At 36.4% G+C, this 16,221-nt stretch overlaps 1 protein-coding gene, 1 long non-coding RNA gene and 1 pseudogene across 2 annotated transcripts; all 3 read left to right on the top strand.

The window, feature by feature from the left end:
* The first annotated feature begins 3,051 nt into the window (after positions 1–3,051).
* On the top strand, positions 3,052–4,400 carry LOC127095876 (pentatricopeptide repeat-containing protein At2g03380, mitochondrial-like; annotated as a pseudogene).
* Positions 4,401–4,413: 13 nt separating this feature from the next.
* Positions 4,414–5,876, top strand: LOC127095877 (uncharacterized). The gene is made up of 4 exons (XM_051034505.1): positions 4,414–4,421; positions 4,565–4,686; positions 5,430–5,591; positions 5,779–5,876. The coding sequence occupies exons 1-4, from the start codon at positions 4,414–4,416 to the stop codon at positions 5,874–5,876; spliced, it is 390 nt and encodes a 129-aa protein (XP_050890462.1).
* Positions 5,877–5,964: 88 nt separating this feature from the next.
* On the top strand, positions 5,965–6,509 carry LOC127097981 (uncharacterized). The gene is made up of 2 exons (XR_007793248.1): positions 5,965–6,188; positions 6,267–6,509. It is a non-coding gene; the product is annotated as an uncharacterized LOC127097981 (long non-coding RNA).
* Positions 6,510–16,221: the final 9,712 nt, after the last annotated feature.

The following is a 16,221-nucleotide window of genomic DNA, read 5'->3' on the forward strand; positions in this document are numbered from 1 at the left end:
TTGAATTTCAAAATAGAAGGTGAAATTAAAACTCGATTTCAATTGAAATCTTCAAGAATTCTATGGAACGGAGGGTTTGGATTCTTCTGGCAAAGCTTGGTCAAGGTGTTGATTAAGTTCTGAGCTCATTGCACTTGTATTTATAGCCAATCCATATGCTTTTCATACATTTCCATTTGAAAATCCAAAAATAGTATTTTTCCTTCATGAGCTAGCATGGGAGTGTACAAATCCCAAAGAATGATTGGAAAAGGTCCAAAATCGTGCATAGGTCATGCTGAAAGCAATGCAATGTTGAAATGAATTTGATCATGAGAATCTTCCAAATGGTACCATGCATTCCACCCATGTGAAAGTCCTTCAATATTGACTCAAATGAGATGATTTTGGACTTTTTGGAAAGGTGAGATCAAGGGGAACAACTTTATTGTTAAATACTTTTCCATTTTAATCTTGGATCATGATGAATTTTGAGGTGGAAGTTTGGAAAATCAAACATAAATGAAAAATTTCGAAGTACCAAGTCAAATGTTCACTTCTTCCACCTTGAATAACTTTTTCTATGGACTTCAAATGGAAACAGTTCCTTCACCAAAGTTGTTTATCTTTCAAACCTATTAAATTTGGTCATAAATTTGTCCTCATTTGGATTTGGAATGAAGTAGTTATGAATTTTAGAAGTTGAGGAAAATCACTTGTTCAATGGTAATGGCCCAAAATCACCTATAATGTTTCTGCTTGGCACATGAATTTTCAAGTTGAATTTGTAATTCCTCCAAACATAAAAATTTAAGTAGACATCTTTAATTTTATCATGGAATTTTAATGGATTTAATCTCATAAAAAATGAGCAAGTTATGGTCTTGGGAAGTTAACCTCCTAACTAGGGTTCAGACAAAATGACCTATAATCTTTCATCATAAAAAATGACTTTCCAAACAAAACTAGCTCTAGAGCTCAACATGAAATTTGTTTGGAATGTAATTATGAGTAACGTTTCTCTTGGAATCAGTTTCATATGACACACATTGTAGGATATAAGGTCTAGGGAACCCCAGTTTTGACTAGTTGACTTTCTATGGTCAACCACCATGAACCATCTTGCTAGCTTGACATTCTATTGATTTTTGGGACTCATGGAGGATAATATATGTATAATATGATGTAATATGAAGTATATCTTGAAATATTTCATCAAATGTTAAAGAAACTTGTTGAAGAAGTCATACAAGATACCCAAATGGATTAGGGTTTCCAAGGAAAACAAACTTCAAACTCTTGATGAATTCTTGATCAAAATGATATGTGAAGACCATGGGGATCCATATATGATTCCTAAAGCCAATTTTAACCATATCTTGATTAGTCTCCTTGCATTGAGGGTCTTAAACCCTAGATATGAGCTTGATGAAGCATAGGTGAGCACACACACTACCTACAAAAGCAACAAACTATACATTGACATATTTTTTGGTATTTTGGTTAGTAAATAATGAAAAAAAAAGTATGATACAATCAAATGTGCTTGGTGATCTCTCCCAATGAAAACCCAATGAATGAGGGGTAAAGAGGATGACAAGGTGTGATCCCAAAGCCAATGCATATGATGAGATAGCATGAGGGATCTTAGGGTCAAAATTGGGGTCTTACAGGAGTGATCTGCAAATTTCAGATTTGTCCATGTATCACTAACTTTTCCAATACCAAGCCTTTGATAGATTGACAATGGCATCAGACTCACACTAGCTCCTGAATCAATAAGTACCTTCTTGAAAGTTCTGTCTTTTATAGTGCATGGGACTATGACAGATCCAGAATCCTTCTGCTTGATTGGTATTCTTCTACTCGGTGATATAACACTACAATTTTTATTAACGGTTACCGACCCATCTCCTATTAGTCTCTTTCTAGATATTACCTCTTTTATAAATTTTTGGTACATGGGCATTTGCTCAAGTGCTTCAAAGAAAGGCATATTGACCTCAAACTTTTTGAACATTGTGATTAACTTCTCAAATTATTTCTCTTTTGGATCCTTCTTTGTCACTCTTTAAGAGTAAGGTATCTTAATCACTGGTTTAGCCTTTTTTTTTCTATTCAGTTGGCTTTATTGATGGTATAACTTCTTCTTCTTCTTCTTCTTTCTTATTTTTCCCTCACTTCCAGATCTACCTCTATGACATGGTCATTCTTTGTTGCTTTCTATTCTTCATCTTTAGCAACTTTCTGACTTCTTGTTGTGACAATATTAACATTCTTATGATGTCTCGAATTTTGTTCTGTTGCACTCGGAAGGGTGTCCTGAGCTTGATTTGTGAATTGTTGTGCTATCTGACCCATTTGAACTTCAAGATTTTTGATAGAAGCAGTAGTGTTCCTCTGATTATTTCTTGTTTCTTCTTGGATTTGGGAATTTTGAGCTTCCATCTTTTCAATGGCAAGTTCCCAATCGGCCTTTTTGGGTGCTTGTTGCTGATATTGTTGTTGTTGTGGAGGATATTGTTGTTATTGTTGATATTATTATGGTTGGTTCTGATATTGAATGAGACCCTGCTTTTGAACATTCCCTTGTTGATCTTTCCAGGATAAACTTTGATGATTCTTCCAGCCTGGATTATAAGTGTTAGAATAAGGGTTGTTCTGCTTCAGAAATTTTATCTCATCAATTTGTTGCGCTATTGCCACACATTGTATGGCAAAATGGGGTCCCCCACAAATCTTGCAACTAACATCTTGAACGGGTTGAACTTGGGCTACATGTTGAGTACCCATATTCATAGCCTTAAGTCTTCTCTCAACTTCAGCAGCAACTTGGTCTTCCATCTTCACAACCTGATTGGCAAGTTTCAAATCAATCACACCCTCTAGTTTACTCACACTCCGGTTATATAACTCCAAATGTTCGTTTGAAGCAATGACTTCTATGATATTCTTGATACCAGTGGTTATTGTAAAATTGGATGAGCCACCGACACCTGTATCAAGAAGTTGTTTGGTCTTCATTCTGAGACCATTTACAAACATATGCATTTGTTCAGGATGATCCAAATTATGAGTCACTACGCCAAAAAGGTTTTTTAACAGCGCATCTTAGACAACGCTTTTAAAAGAAAGCGCTGTCTAAGGTTAAAATAAAAATAAAACACGGAAAATGTTCTAAAAAAATAATGAAAGCGCTGTCTAAGGGGGGTCTTAGACAGCGCTTTTAGAAAGCGCTGTCTAAGACCCCCCCTTAGACAGCGCTTTTAGAAAGCGCTTTTAAATATAGACCTTAGTCAGCGCTTTTGAGAAAGCGCTGTTTAAAGTCTTTCAATTAAAAAAAAAATTAAAACCAAAAGCGCTGTCTAAGGTGGAGCGTCAAGAAGCTCCACGCTTCCCTCCTTATCCACGGCCTTCCCCTCGACACCAACCTAATCTCTCTCTACGCCTCCTTCTCCTCCCTCCCCCATGCCCGAACACTCTTCCACCGTTTACCCTCTCCAGACCTCCACTCCTTCAAACTCATAATCCGTTGGCATTTTCTCAACGACGACCACTCCCATGTCGTTTCATTCTACCACCTCGCTAGACTCACTCTCGGCTTCTTCAACGACCTTGTCGTTTTTTCCATTCTCCTCAAAACTTGTTCTCAGTTACGTGACCTCGTTCTCACCATACGGCTTCACTGTCACATTCTCAAAGCGAAACCTCCTGATAGCTTTGTACTCACTAGTCTGGTCGATGCTTATTCTAAATGTGGAAAGCTTCATTATGCGCGTAAGGTGTTTGATGAAATACCTGACCGAAATGTTGTGTCGTGGACTTCGATGATTGTCGCTTATGTACAAAATGACTGCGCTGAAGAAGGTTTGCTGTTGTTTAATAGAATGAGGGAAGGGTTTGTTGATGGGAATGTGTTTACTGTTGGAAGTTTGGTTGTTGCTTGCACTAAATTGGGGTGTTTGCATCAGGGGAAATGGGTTCATGGATATGCTATTAAGAATGGGATTGAGATTAATTCTTTTTTGGCAACTTCTCTTTTGAATATGTATGTTAAATGTGGTGACATTGGAGATGCTCGTTCAGTGTTTGATGAGTTTTCAGTTTCAAATTTTAGTAGGGATGATCTTGTTTTCTGGACTGCTATGATTGTTGGGTATACTCAGAGAGGTTATCCTCAAGCCGCGTTGGAATTGTTTACTGATGAAAAATGGTATGGGATTTTGCCTAATTCTGTTACCCTTGCGAGTTTGCTCTCTGCTTGTGGTCAACTGGAAAATATTGTTTTGGGAAAGTTATTTCATGTTCTGGTAGTTAAGTATGGATTGGATGATACTTCAGTGAGAAATGCTCTTGTTGATATGTACGCAAAGTGTGGACACATTTTTGATGCATGATTTCTGATAATGCTTTTGTTATAAGTTATATCTGATAATGCATGTGTTATTATAAATTGTGTGGCAGTTCTTCAAATTTACAGTGTTATTTATTTGTAGTTGTACTAAAGTTTATGTTATCTTTTCTTGATCGTTGTCTTGCTTCTTGCTATTGTGCCTTAATTAAGTTCTCGGTTTTTTATTCATAGGGAAAGTGATGGCTCGTTTCAGTACGGTTACTACTGGAGAGAGGCTGATGATTTACATGCTGCGACTCAACATTTCCATGGATTAAACCGTCTGGTGACTGCAATTGTTGGGCATAGTAAAGGTATATCAGCTTGATATCCTTGTCCGAGTATTCCTGCCAACAAGAGAAGTTTAATATAAATATTTAAAGATTTCATTTTCGGTATTGTTGCTGATTTTCAATCATTTATGTAATATGCTCTATTATATCAAATTATAAAAGTTGTCCTTGTCAAAGTAATTTCAGGTTTGTTGGCTAGTAAAGATAAGAAACATTGATGATGATGCAACAGTGTTGCTAAATAGCAGCCAGCTATAGGGCTATTGCATTGTGAAATATGAACAAATCGGTATTGTACCGCAGTATGCTATTTAGTACAAAATATTGTGAAATAAATAACAGCTATAGCAGCACTATGGCACTGATGCATAGCAAAATATGAACAAACTGCTATTTTTGGTGATCTGCAATTGACATCACTATTTATTAGCTTATGTTTTTGAGCTACTTAGCAAAAACCTGATACAAAGGAACTTAGTGAGTATTTTCATTTTAGTAGTGTCAAGAATTAGTTTACACAAACATATTGACATTTTAGACTTGTCTGTTTTATTTATTAACTAGGTATTTTATGTCGGAATATGTAAGATTGGTTAAATCACCATGCTCCTACACTATGTGGGTGACTCGGTGGCCATTTTCTTTTCATTTGTAATCGGTGAAACATGACTTATTAGTCCATCTTTTTCCTCTCGCATTATGTTTTTCAAGCCTGAATGTATAATAATTGAACTATTATAAAGTGTGTCGATATCATGATGTAGGTGCTGGAGTGGTGCTTCTCTATGCTTCAAAATATAATGACGTCAAAACTGTCGTCAATATCTCTGGACGCTATGATCTGAAGGCGGGAATTGAAGAACGCCTCGGAAAAAATTATATGGAGAGAATTAAGGAGGATGGTTTCATTGACGTGAAGAGGCCAGGTAACTTATCTTTTAATCGGGGACATAAGTTTCAACTCGTCTTAGCGAGGGAGCATCAAGTGGGTTTGAAACTTGAAACTAGAGGAAGCCACCATAGATGATTGGGTACATGAGTCATGCATGACATGGCATTCTCCACTTCTATAAGCACGCTTGTTTTATTATTATACAATCATTACTATTGCAGGAAGTTCTGATTACCGTGTGACTCTGGAAAGTTTGCTGGATCGCTTAGATACAAATATGCACGGAGCATGCCTTCAGATTGATACAGAATGCAGATGAGAGAAAAATATTGTCTAGTCTCTTTTGCCTCTTTTCACAACTTTTTTTTTGAGAAAGTTTATATGCAGAATTTGTGGAGGTCTTTTAAAGAAGTTTATATGATAATTGTAGGGTCCTTACAGTTCATGGTTCTTCAGACACAGTTATATCTGTTGAAGATGCATTTCAGTTTGCTCAGATTCTAACAAACCATACATTACATATCATAGAAGGAGCTGATCATTCCTACACTAATCACCAAAACGAGCTAGCTTCGGTTGTTGTCAACTTCATAAAATAAAAGAAACCTTGCACTGGAATAGGAATACTTAGGTAAGTGTCCCTGCTAGCAGCAGTTTATAGACTTATTTTTGTTTGACACCGGTTTTCAGAATGATATAACTGTGACAGGTCTTGCAGTTCCGAGTCATTTGAAGTTGCTACCTGCGACAAATTCTCACGGATACGGCGTTGTTCTACAACATTTTGAACTCTTCTATTTTTTACTCATAAAATTAGTGAGTTTTGCTTTGTACGAACTTGCTGTGATAATCCATTGGTAAACAAAGCATGTGCTCCTATTGTACACTTGTTTCTAATACAGTGGCTAGTTTACAAAATAGATACAATAAACATACATCCTAGTTTTCTTAATATCTATAGTGCAAGTGTTTATAACAAAAAGGTCCTAATTGACACGTAAGTGAGAATGTTCAAAATTTTTCTTAGTTTATGTGAATTGTTCTAATTGCTTCATTTTTATTTTATTAGCGTCCTACAAGCTTTTCGGGCCCAACGAGATATCCAAACCTCAAGGAGGGGCGCCAACTCCATTACATGGATTAAAGTGGCGGTATATTTTTAATTACCACATTTTTTATTATATTAGTGATGACACTTGATAAAACTTAGGATTTATAATCCATATTTTTTTTTCATATGTAGTGTCCTCAACAACGTAATCAAATAGATTGCGGGTATTTCATGTTGAGGTTTATGCGAGATACTCTTGCTTTGGGCCGATTAAAGATTCCCACCGATGTATGTATTTCTAACTTATGAGTTATTTTTATATTTACACATATCTCATATAATTAAATAGTTGGAATTAATTCAAAATATGTTATATTATTATGTAGTACTTTGATGAATTCAAGTGTGCATTTTATACAAAGGATCAAGTGGACGAAATCAAAGAGGAGTGGTGTCAATTCATGATAAAGCTCAATGTTTGTTCATAAATTTGTGTAATTAATGTGTACATTTGTAGTATATGTTATGACTTGTAAATGTGTACATAAATTTGTATATATCTTGATACATTTAAGGCAAAATTGGTTTGAATTGGTATATATATATATATTTGTTAGCCAAAAATTGGTAGAAAAAAGGCCAAAATGGCATATATAAAATGTGATAATTGTCTGTCAAAATCTGGTTGAAAACAGGTAGAAATTCTGGTTTATAAACCTGGAAAAAATGTGGTTTAAAACAAAAGCTTCAAAAAATTTCGTATACCTTAGACAGCGCTTTTGTAAAAAGCGCTGTCTAAGGGGGGGATTAGAAAGCGCTTTAGGCAAAAGCGCTGTCTAAGGGGGGGGCTTAGACAGCGCTTTTTGAAAAGCGCTGTCTAAGGTATACCTAAAAAAATTAAAATAGGAGGGTCTTAGAAAGCGCTTTTGGCCAAAGCGCTGTCTAAGGGGGTGGGGCTTAGACAGCGCTTTTCAAAAGCGCTGTCTAAGGTATACCTAAAAAATTTAAAATAAGAGGGTCTTATAAAGCGCTTTTGGCCAAAGCGCTGTCTAAGGGGGGGGGGGGCTTAGACAGCGCTTTTAAGATTTAAAAAAGCGCTGTCTAAACCTTTAGCAGCGGAGGTTTAGACAGCGCTTTAAAGTGCTGTCTAAGGCTAAAAAAAGCGCTGTCTAAGGTCTTGTTTGTTGTAGTGAGTAGGACATGCAACCAGTGACCTTTTGAATCTCTTGTAAGCATCATCCAGTGATTCCCCTTCCTTCTGCTTAAAATTCATAATATCATATCTTTTTCGAATATAAACAGAAGCAGGAAAATACTCATTCAGAAAAGTTGTTTCCATTTGTTCCCATGTAGTAATACTTCCAGTTGGTAATGAGTAAAACCATTATTCGGCGTCTTCAGCTAGAGTGAACGGGGACATTCTCAATTTTTTGCTTCTTCAGTGTGCCCCTCAATCTTAAAAATAGTGCTCATAGTAAGAAACCTTTGCAAATGTTTATTTGCATCTTCATTTATTTTCCCTGTAAAAGGTCTTTTCTCAAGTTGACAGATAGTTGTTAGGTGCAACTGAAAATTTGGAACATTCACTGGTTGGTTCACTATAGTCAAACGTCCCAATGGGGCATTTTCTCCTTCATAATCCCCAAGAAGTATTTCTTGTTGTTCAACCATAATTGGATCTTCTCTCTCTCTCTCTCTCTCTCTCTCTCTCTCTCTCTCTCTCAGATTCTGTATCTGAGTGCTCAGAAATTTCTTCTTCAGAGGCAGCCAGCCTTGCTTTCCTAGCTTGTCGGAGCCTTGTGTGTAAAGTTTTTTCTGGTTCTGCGTCAAAAGTAAAATCGGCTGAGGGCTTTCTTCGCATACAAGGATTAGACAAAGATTAGTAATAACCAAAAAATAGCCACAGAAATAAAGGTAAAAATAAAAAACTAAAAAATAAAATTTTAGCTGCAAACCAGCAAAATTTTAATTAAAATATATGTATGAACTCTATTATCTTTGGCAGTCCCCGTCAACGGCCCCAAAAACTTGATTAGTAAATTTGCAAGTGTATTAATCTGCCAATATAGTAATTAAAAGAGGAAATCCCTAGTATCTATCTCAAGGACTACTTGAGGATACAGAGTTCAAGATTAATTTTAACTAAACAAAAGCTTGGGGATTTTGGGATAGTTTGGTGAAATCATGAAAGCAATTGCAAATAAAATTAATAAAGTATGTGAACAGTTAAAACAAATATGAGTAGTATGTTAGGGAAGGTGTGTGATTTATTCCTGTAACAACTCTGAATCAATATTGCAACAACAAATATCAACTAATTAATTATCAGTTCTTTAGCGTGTTTACTCCTAAGTCCTTAGTGAGAAAACCATTAATCATTCATCCTAATGCCTATGTCCATAGAGAATTACAAATGAAATTAAGCATTTAATTATCAAGAATATTCTGGTTTCTATAGGGTATCCCTAGTCCTAGGTAATATCTACTATAGAATAATCTCAAGCAAGACATTAACAATGACGGTCCAACCTAATCGTTAACCATAAGTCAAACCCGTTTATCCGACAGCGCAAGCATTAAGAACAACAAGAGAATAAATTAATTATGGAAAACAACATTTTATTGCAAATATAAAATCAGAGTTATTCCATATTCAAATCAAGGACAACCCATAGCATTGGGGGGTTTAGCAACTCATAATATTCAATGAAAACAAAATACAAAGTTTAGACATTACGAGTACTAAGATGAAATTGAATTTTCAATCGCTTCCGTTCATGAAAATCCGCCTTTCACCAAAGCTTATGTGTTCTCCAATCTTTCTCTCTGTAATTTTTGCCATCTAAGATGAAGTTTTCTCAAATGTGATAGTAATCTCCTTTAAATAGAGAAATACTCATTTTTCAGATTCCCCTAGTCAATCAAATGTTTCTAGACAATCAGATCAGGTTTGAAAATAGCCCAACCCACAATAATTTCCAAATATGGCCTAAAAAGAAAAGTTTCTGAAAATCATACGACTGCCTTCTACGGCCGTAGCAGGCCACTGGACCTAGCTTGTCAACAGAAAATGGAGGGTTTTGTATGCTACGACCAGAAGCAGGTGCTATGGGTGGCCGTAGCAGGCCACTGGTTTTGGAGGTTATGTATGATATAACCAGTAGCAGGTGCTACGGTTGGCCGTAGTAGACCACTATTTCTTGTGGATTTTGGTTTTTATTCCAGACCTCTCTGCTATGGCCCGTAGCAGGTGCTACGGGTGGCCGTAGCAAGCCTACTGGAGCATGGGAAAACTTCTCCGATTCTTTGCGATTTTACTTGGTTTCTGCATCTAATCGTACTTGAATATTTGTTTGAACCTAAAAACAGTAAAAAGACACAACCCAAGCATAAAATGAGGAAAATGGAAACAAATTGATGAAAAACAGTGAACAAATTAAATGACATTAGCGGTAAAAGAAGGTGTAAAAACCAGTTAAACTATATGGCAAATGCAAATGACTCGCCTACTTTCACCTGTTAAAATGATAATAACTATAGCAAAAATGGTGACTGATTAATTACCATCATCTGAGACTTGAGAGGTTAAACCATCAGTGATCCTTGAAGCTTAAGTCTTTTCTTGAAAGTCGTTGGATTGCAGGGTTGACTTTAAACAAATGTCTATCTTTGTTTGGGATGATAGATTAATCAGATATCTTGTGCATCTTTGTCTGCTTGAGATATCTTATGGAGTCAGTTGACTTCAAGTGTTGTCATCATCAAAACTATGCAGCTACTAGTTTACTTTCATCTTTTCTATCCATAAGCTTCACCATCTTTTATCACTTCTGGACATGCAAGAACATAGATATACAATTTCAATCGCATTGATTTTGAACCTATAGAGATTTTAACTAGACTGAGCTCAAGAACAAATATGGATATTTTAACTAGTTGAACTTCACAACCAAAAAAGACTTTTTTCTTCAAGGTGAAACTCACAAACCAAACAGATACTTCCTAAGATAACCCCCAAATCAAACAAGAGCTTTTGGATGTTTTATCTTGGAACTAAAATAACAAATTCCTTACAGAATAATTATTTACTCAAGATATAATACACTCTTGATAAATTTACAATTTCTCCCTCACCCAAAACAATTATCCTCACTTAGACTCAAAACTACTCTCGAAGCACCATGGCTAAATATATGTGACAAAAATGAGAGATTTAGAGAAATGATGAGAGAGAAAAAAAGGAGATTTAAACTCATTTTCTGGATGTGAAAAAGTGATAGAGAAACTCTCTATTTCTAGGTTAAGTCGTGGTATAAATTTGGAAATAATCTATGGGATAAATCAATGTCATAATCCATTAAACAACCTAAATAATTGATTGTGAAGGACACAAATGGAAGGTTTAGATATATAGTCATTAAAGATTGTCCCAATCAATTTTAGACTCAAACAAGGATGATCCAATCAATTAGGTTAGTAATTTAATAATTTAGTTAGTTAGAAAAAAGTCTTCCAATCAATTAGACATTCTCCTAATCAATTAGCCATGCCTCAATTTTTTTTATGGTTTAAATAAAATAAGGAGATACTTCTCTAATGCTTTCCGTGTATGTGTTTGTGTGTGTGTGTGTGTGTGTGTGTTTATGTGTGTGTGATTTAACCATAAAATTTCTATAAATACCCATGTGTTTTTACAAGACATTGGCCACTCAGACAGACATGATGAAGCGAGCTTTCACACTTCCTCTCTTTCACAACTCTGAAGCTTCAAGTCTTGGAATCATTATCTTTGAGTTTAGCATCATATAATAACTTTGAATATTATTAATGATGCATTGGTCACTAATTATGTAACTGTTTATGGGAGGTTAAGCGGTTGAGCATCCTGCACGTGTTAGGTATGTGGAGAGCAACCATTGGCGTGACTAGAGAGGACATCATTGCCTATTCTTCATAGCTTATGCTCCTATAAAATAGGTAATTCCAGTTAACTTTTGAAGCACACTTTCATATTCTCGTTCATTTAAACAAGTTATATGTCTTCTCCAGATTCAAGATACTTTGTTTCTCTTGCCCACATGTATATACATTTTCCTTCTCTTCACACTTTTCCTTTTCAATCATGGTGATTATTAGTGAATTAGATATGAACGGTAAGGTAATATAACCATCAAACGATAAAGATTGAGATGATATGTATTTTCATTGTACAAAGAATGTTGAGTGAGCAGACAAATTAATTGACTATAGGCTATTAGAAATGGGGGTGTTAGGGAGTTTACTTCGAGCTTTAATAGCCATAGTATGATAGTGAATAGTAAATCCTTTTTCTTTCTACTTTCACAAACACCACAAAGGTAATGATGACATTTACTTCTTCCAATAAATCAGGGGTCGAAGATTATTATCCAACTTACATCATGCAAAGGGAGGTCGAAGCCTTATGGGAGGTCTGAATTTGTCTAAAACGGGAGATGAGACAGACATCAACTTGGAGCCTTGCTCCAAGGGAAAGAGAGTGTGCATAGCGCCCCCTGATGACTCAAAGGTAAATTTCTTGTATATATACACCCTTGTAATCCAAGACTTAGGGGTACTAATCCACTTTACCGTATTCGAGTCTGAGATACTCAACACAATCAATGTCGCCCATAATCAGATTCACCTAACGGATGGGCATTCTTCTGGGTGTTTGAAGTCTTGTGTAGGAACTTGGAGGTTGCCATTATAATGGGCCTATATTTCTCTTTTTATGGTACAAAAACTTCTAGCAAGGGCGGATGGGCCACCGTGTGTGCCCTGCCTCACTAGGTTCTTTTCACCCCTACTCGAACCACTATAATAATTGGAAGCACATGTTCATGAGAGTGAGGGGAAAATATGATTGCTCCATGTTGATGTACAACAAGGATGGAGAGGACCAGTTCCTTTTTTACTAGATGGAGGATCTAAGTACGATAAATGAATTTAATTATGACTTCATTATTACCGAGAATGAAGTCATGGATATCCTAGACAAGTTACGGGTAATGAGTTCTAGAACGATGCCAAAATTTGATAAGAGGGAAGATAGTAAGATAAATATCAGTGACTAATTACGTAAGTCTAGGAATTTCTTAAGCTTCAATAATATTCGTGTTTTCTTCAACTAATCTCTCATTTTTTATTTGGTAGGATGTATGACGTTATTGACTGTTAAGAAAAAAGAAAGCTCTTCACGCCCCAAAAAAGGACGCTCATGGCGAGACATGGTATCATGACCCCAAGAGCCATGTTGGCGGCTTTTTAGGAAAAGGAAAAAAAGTGTGATGGGGACCCATCATATCCGCCCTCCCCCTAATACTATGATGTTGTTCATAGATGACCAGACATAAACTCTTTTTTTAAGTTGCCCTTCCAAAGATGTGTGACATCTGCCTGCTAATGTTCAAACACAACATGACTTTGTCGACTTGGATCGGGCGCCCATAAAAGGGGGATCTTCATGTGCTCCCCATGTGTAGTCTCTAAGGAATTATGACTTTAATTCCCTGAGCTAGGTGCAAATACACCCGAAATTTCCTGTTGACTTCCCCAAAAACCACTCATGGCGGAGCACACAGGGGGTATCCAGATGGAAAACACCTTGTAGGCCCACATTGTAACAACCCATTTTTTTTAGTATTGAATTATTATACTATTATTATTATAATTTTAATTTAACTATGTGGAGTGTTAATTAATTAATTGGTGTATTAATTCATTATCTAGTGGATATGAGAAATAATTAAATAATAGAATTAATTAATTAACTTGGTTGCATAGTGAGTGATTAATTATTTAAATTTAAATAGAGGTATTTAAATATTAGGTATTATTGGACCTAGTGATTAAATTAGATGATTTAAACCCAACTAGAATACTATTATAAATAGTAAGAGTGAAGGGAGTGAGAATTAGAATTCACTTGAGCACTGAAGGCAATAGAGAAAGAGGAGAGGAAAAGCGAGAGGAGTCAAGGTTTCCATCAAATTGACAAGGTAAGGGGGGGGGGGGGGGTAAATTCTTATTATTATGGGTTAGTATGATTGGGTCAATGGGTAGGAACATGTTTTAGGTTCAAATCCTTAATTGGCATGGTTTTGGGATTATTAGGTTTGATAAATACTCTTGAATTGTGATGAGTAAATTATGCTAAAACTGTGAATGAATATATATTTGGATGAGTCATAATTTTCTGAACGTGTATCTTTTTACGGAATCGAAATCGGAGGTCCGGAAGTCCTCCAACGATGAAAAATGCGGAGAAATCTGCATTCTGTTTCGTTGTTAGCGTAGGAACAGCTTTCTGTTTTGTGTTAACCGGTTAACCCAGGGCGTTAACCGGTTAACACTGTTGCGATTTATGAAAAATTGCATTCTGTCTTACGTTAACCGGTTAACCCAGGGCGTTAACCGGTTAACACTGTTATAAATTACCAAGAAGCGCATTCTGTTTTGCGTTAACCGATTAACCCAGGGCGTTAACCTGTTAACACTGTTTGAAAAGTGAAAATTTGATATTTAAATGTTGTGTGCGTTTTGGAATGAAATCTATGTGTACCTATTTGATGATTGGTCTATATTGGTGAATGAAATATTGTATGAATGTGTGTGTATACCATTATTGGATTTGTGAATGATTTCTGGTTATGGATGTGTATATGTAATCGTAATTGATGAGTTGTGATGAATGTGTATATGTACCAATTGTGAGTCATGGTGATATGTGGGATGTTAAGACGGTATAGAAGGTCTTAATTGCATATGTGTTGGTATGTGTGCATTCATTCATAGCATGGTTGACTTCATTGTGGAAGTGGTGAAACTGTGGGTTCACATGAGCAGACGTTGATTCTTAATTGGAATCAGGCGTAGTATTAAGCGGTGATCCTTTATTGGAAACAGACGTAGCAGACGTTAATCCTTAATTGTGATTAGGCGTAGTATTAAGCGGTGATCCTTCATTGGAAAAAGACGTAGGGCTTTGGTCTTGTCCGGATCGGAAGCGTGGCTTGGATTCTAGATATTGAATCGGAAAGCGGTGAAACTTTGAGTTCACATTGAGGTACCACATGCATAGAGTCACATTGGCTTGCATTGAATCGTCTATAGTTATGTGATCACTGAATGCATGTATTGATGTGGATGCGATGTACGTTTGAAATATGTGAGATGATTGTTGGTTAATATTATTGACGTGATTATACCAAGTGTGATGAATTCTTAAATTGTGTTTTGATTCATTGTGCCTTATTATGCTATTTCATAATGATTTGAATTCTCACCCTTTTTGTTTGAATGTTACCTTTACATGGGTATCGTGCAGATACTACAGAGTAGTATTGCTGGAGTAGGTGGACGGTAGCTCGCTCAAGAATAGCTAGAGAGTTTCCGTATTTAGTTTGAAGTTAGGTAATGAGTCAATGCTCTGGTCATGAACACTGGGTAGATTAGTGGTATTGAACTCGTATCTTATTTGGATATGCTTTATGTCATTACTTGTTTATTTTAAGTCGAGATGATCATGGTATGGGACATGGATCATTTTTATGAAATACATGAGTATTCTTTATTTTCCGCTGTGAACGCATATTGCTTGAATATTCATGATGAGTGAAATGTGTTATTCTGAATGACCAGGTGTATTGTTGGTTTTTGAAAGTTTTAAGTTTCGAAAACGTCGATGTGACGCCCTTTTTTTTATATGCGTGCTTATTTACTCTGATTATATGCTAAATAATTTGGGGTAGAAAAAGGGGTGTTACATTAGTGGTATCAGAGCATGGTCGACCAGTTGGTCAATAGTAGTAGGTTTTCCGTGGTATTTGATTTGTGTATCTGACACGATCGATACTGTTTGTTTGATGTTTCGGGTTGTTAGGACAATGGTTTCCGGCAGGAATGACGATGCCATTGCTGAGGCGCTGAGGATGCTAGCTGAATCCATGGGTCAGATCCATCAAGCGAATGCCCATCAAGCGAATGCGAATGCCGGTAACCAAAAGGGAGATGATGATGAGTTCCGTGCTTTGGGGAGATTCCAGCGGAACAATCCTCCTATCTTTGAGGGTGAGCATGCACCTGAGAAATCTCAAGCTTGGCTGAAAGCAATTGAGAAGATCTTCAGAGTCATGAACTGTACTGATGCTCAGAAAGTGCAGTTTGGTACCCATATGCTTGAGAAGGAAGCTGAAGACTGGTGGAATAACACTCTTCAGAGGTTCGAAGAAGACAACATTGAAGTTACTTGGACTCTTTTCCGTGATACCTTCTTGGAGAACTATTTCCCAGAAGATTGTCGTGGGAAGAAAGAGGTGGAGTTCCTTGAATTGAAGCAAGGAAATGGTACCGTTGCTGATTATGCTGCTAGATTTCAGGAGCTTATCAAGTATTGTCCTCATTACAATACTGCTAATGCTGAGAGATCTAAATGTTTGAAGTTTGTGAATGGCTTGAGACATAATATCAAGAAGGCCATTGGTTACCAACAGATTACTCGTTTTACAAAGTTGGTTAACAAGAGTCGGATTTATGATGAGGATAGTAGGGAGAGTGCTTCTGTCTACAAGAGTTTGAAGGAGAAAGACCAGGA

The sequence above is a fragment of the Lathyrus oleraceus genome, chromosome 6, assembly GCF_024323335.1.
Source record: "Lathyrus oleraceus cultivar Zhongwan6 chromosome 6, CAAS_Psat_ZW6_1.0, whole genome shotgun sequence".
NCBI lineage: Eukaryota > Viridiplantae > Streptophyta > Magnoliopsida > Fabales > Fabaceae > Lathyrus > Lathyrus oleraceus.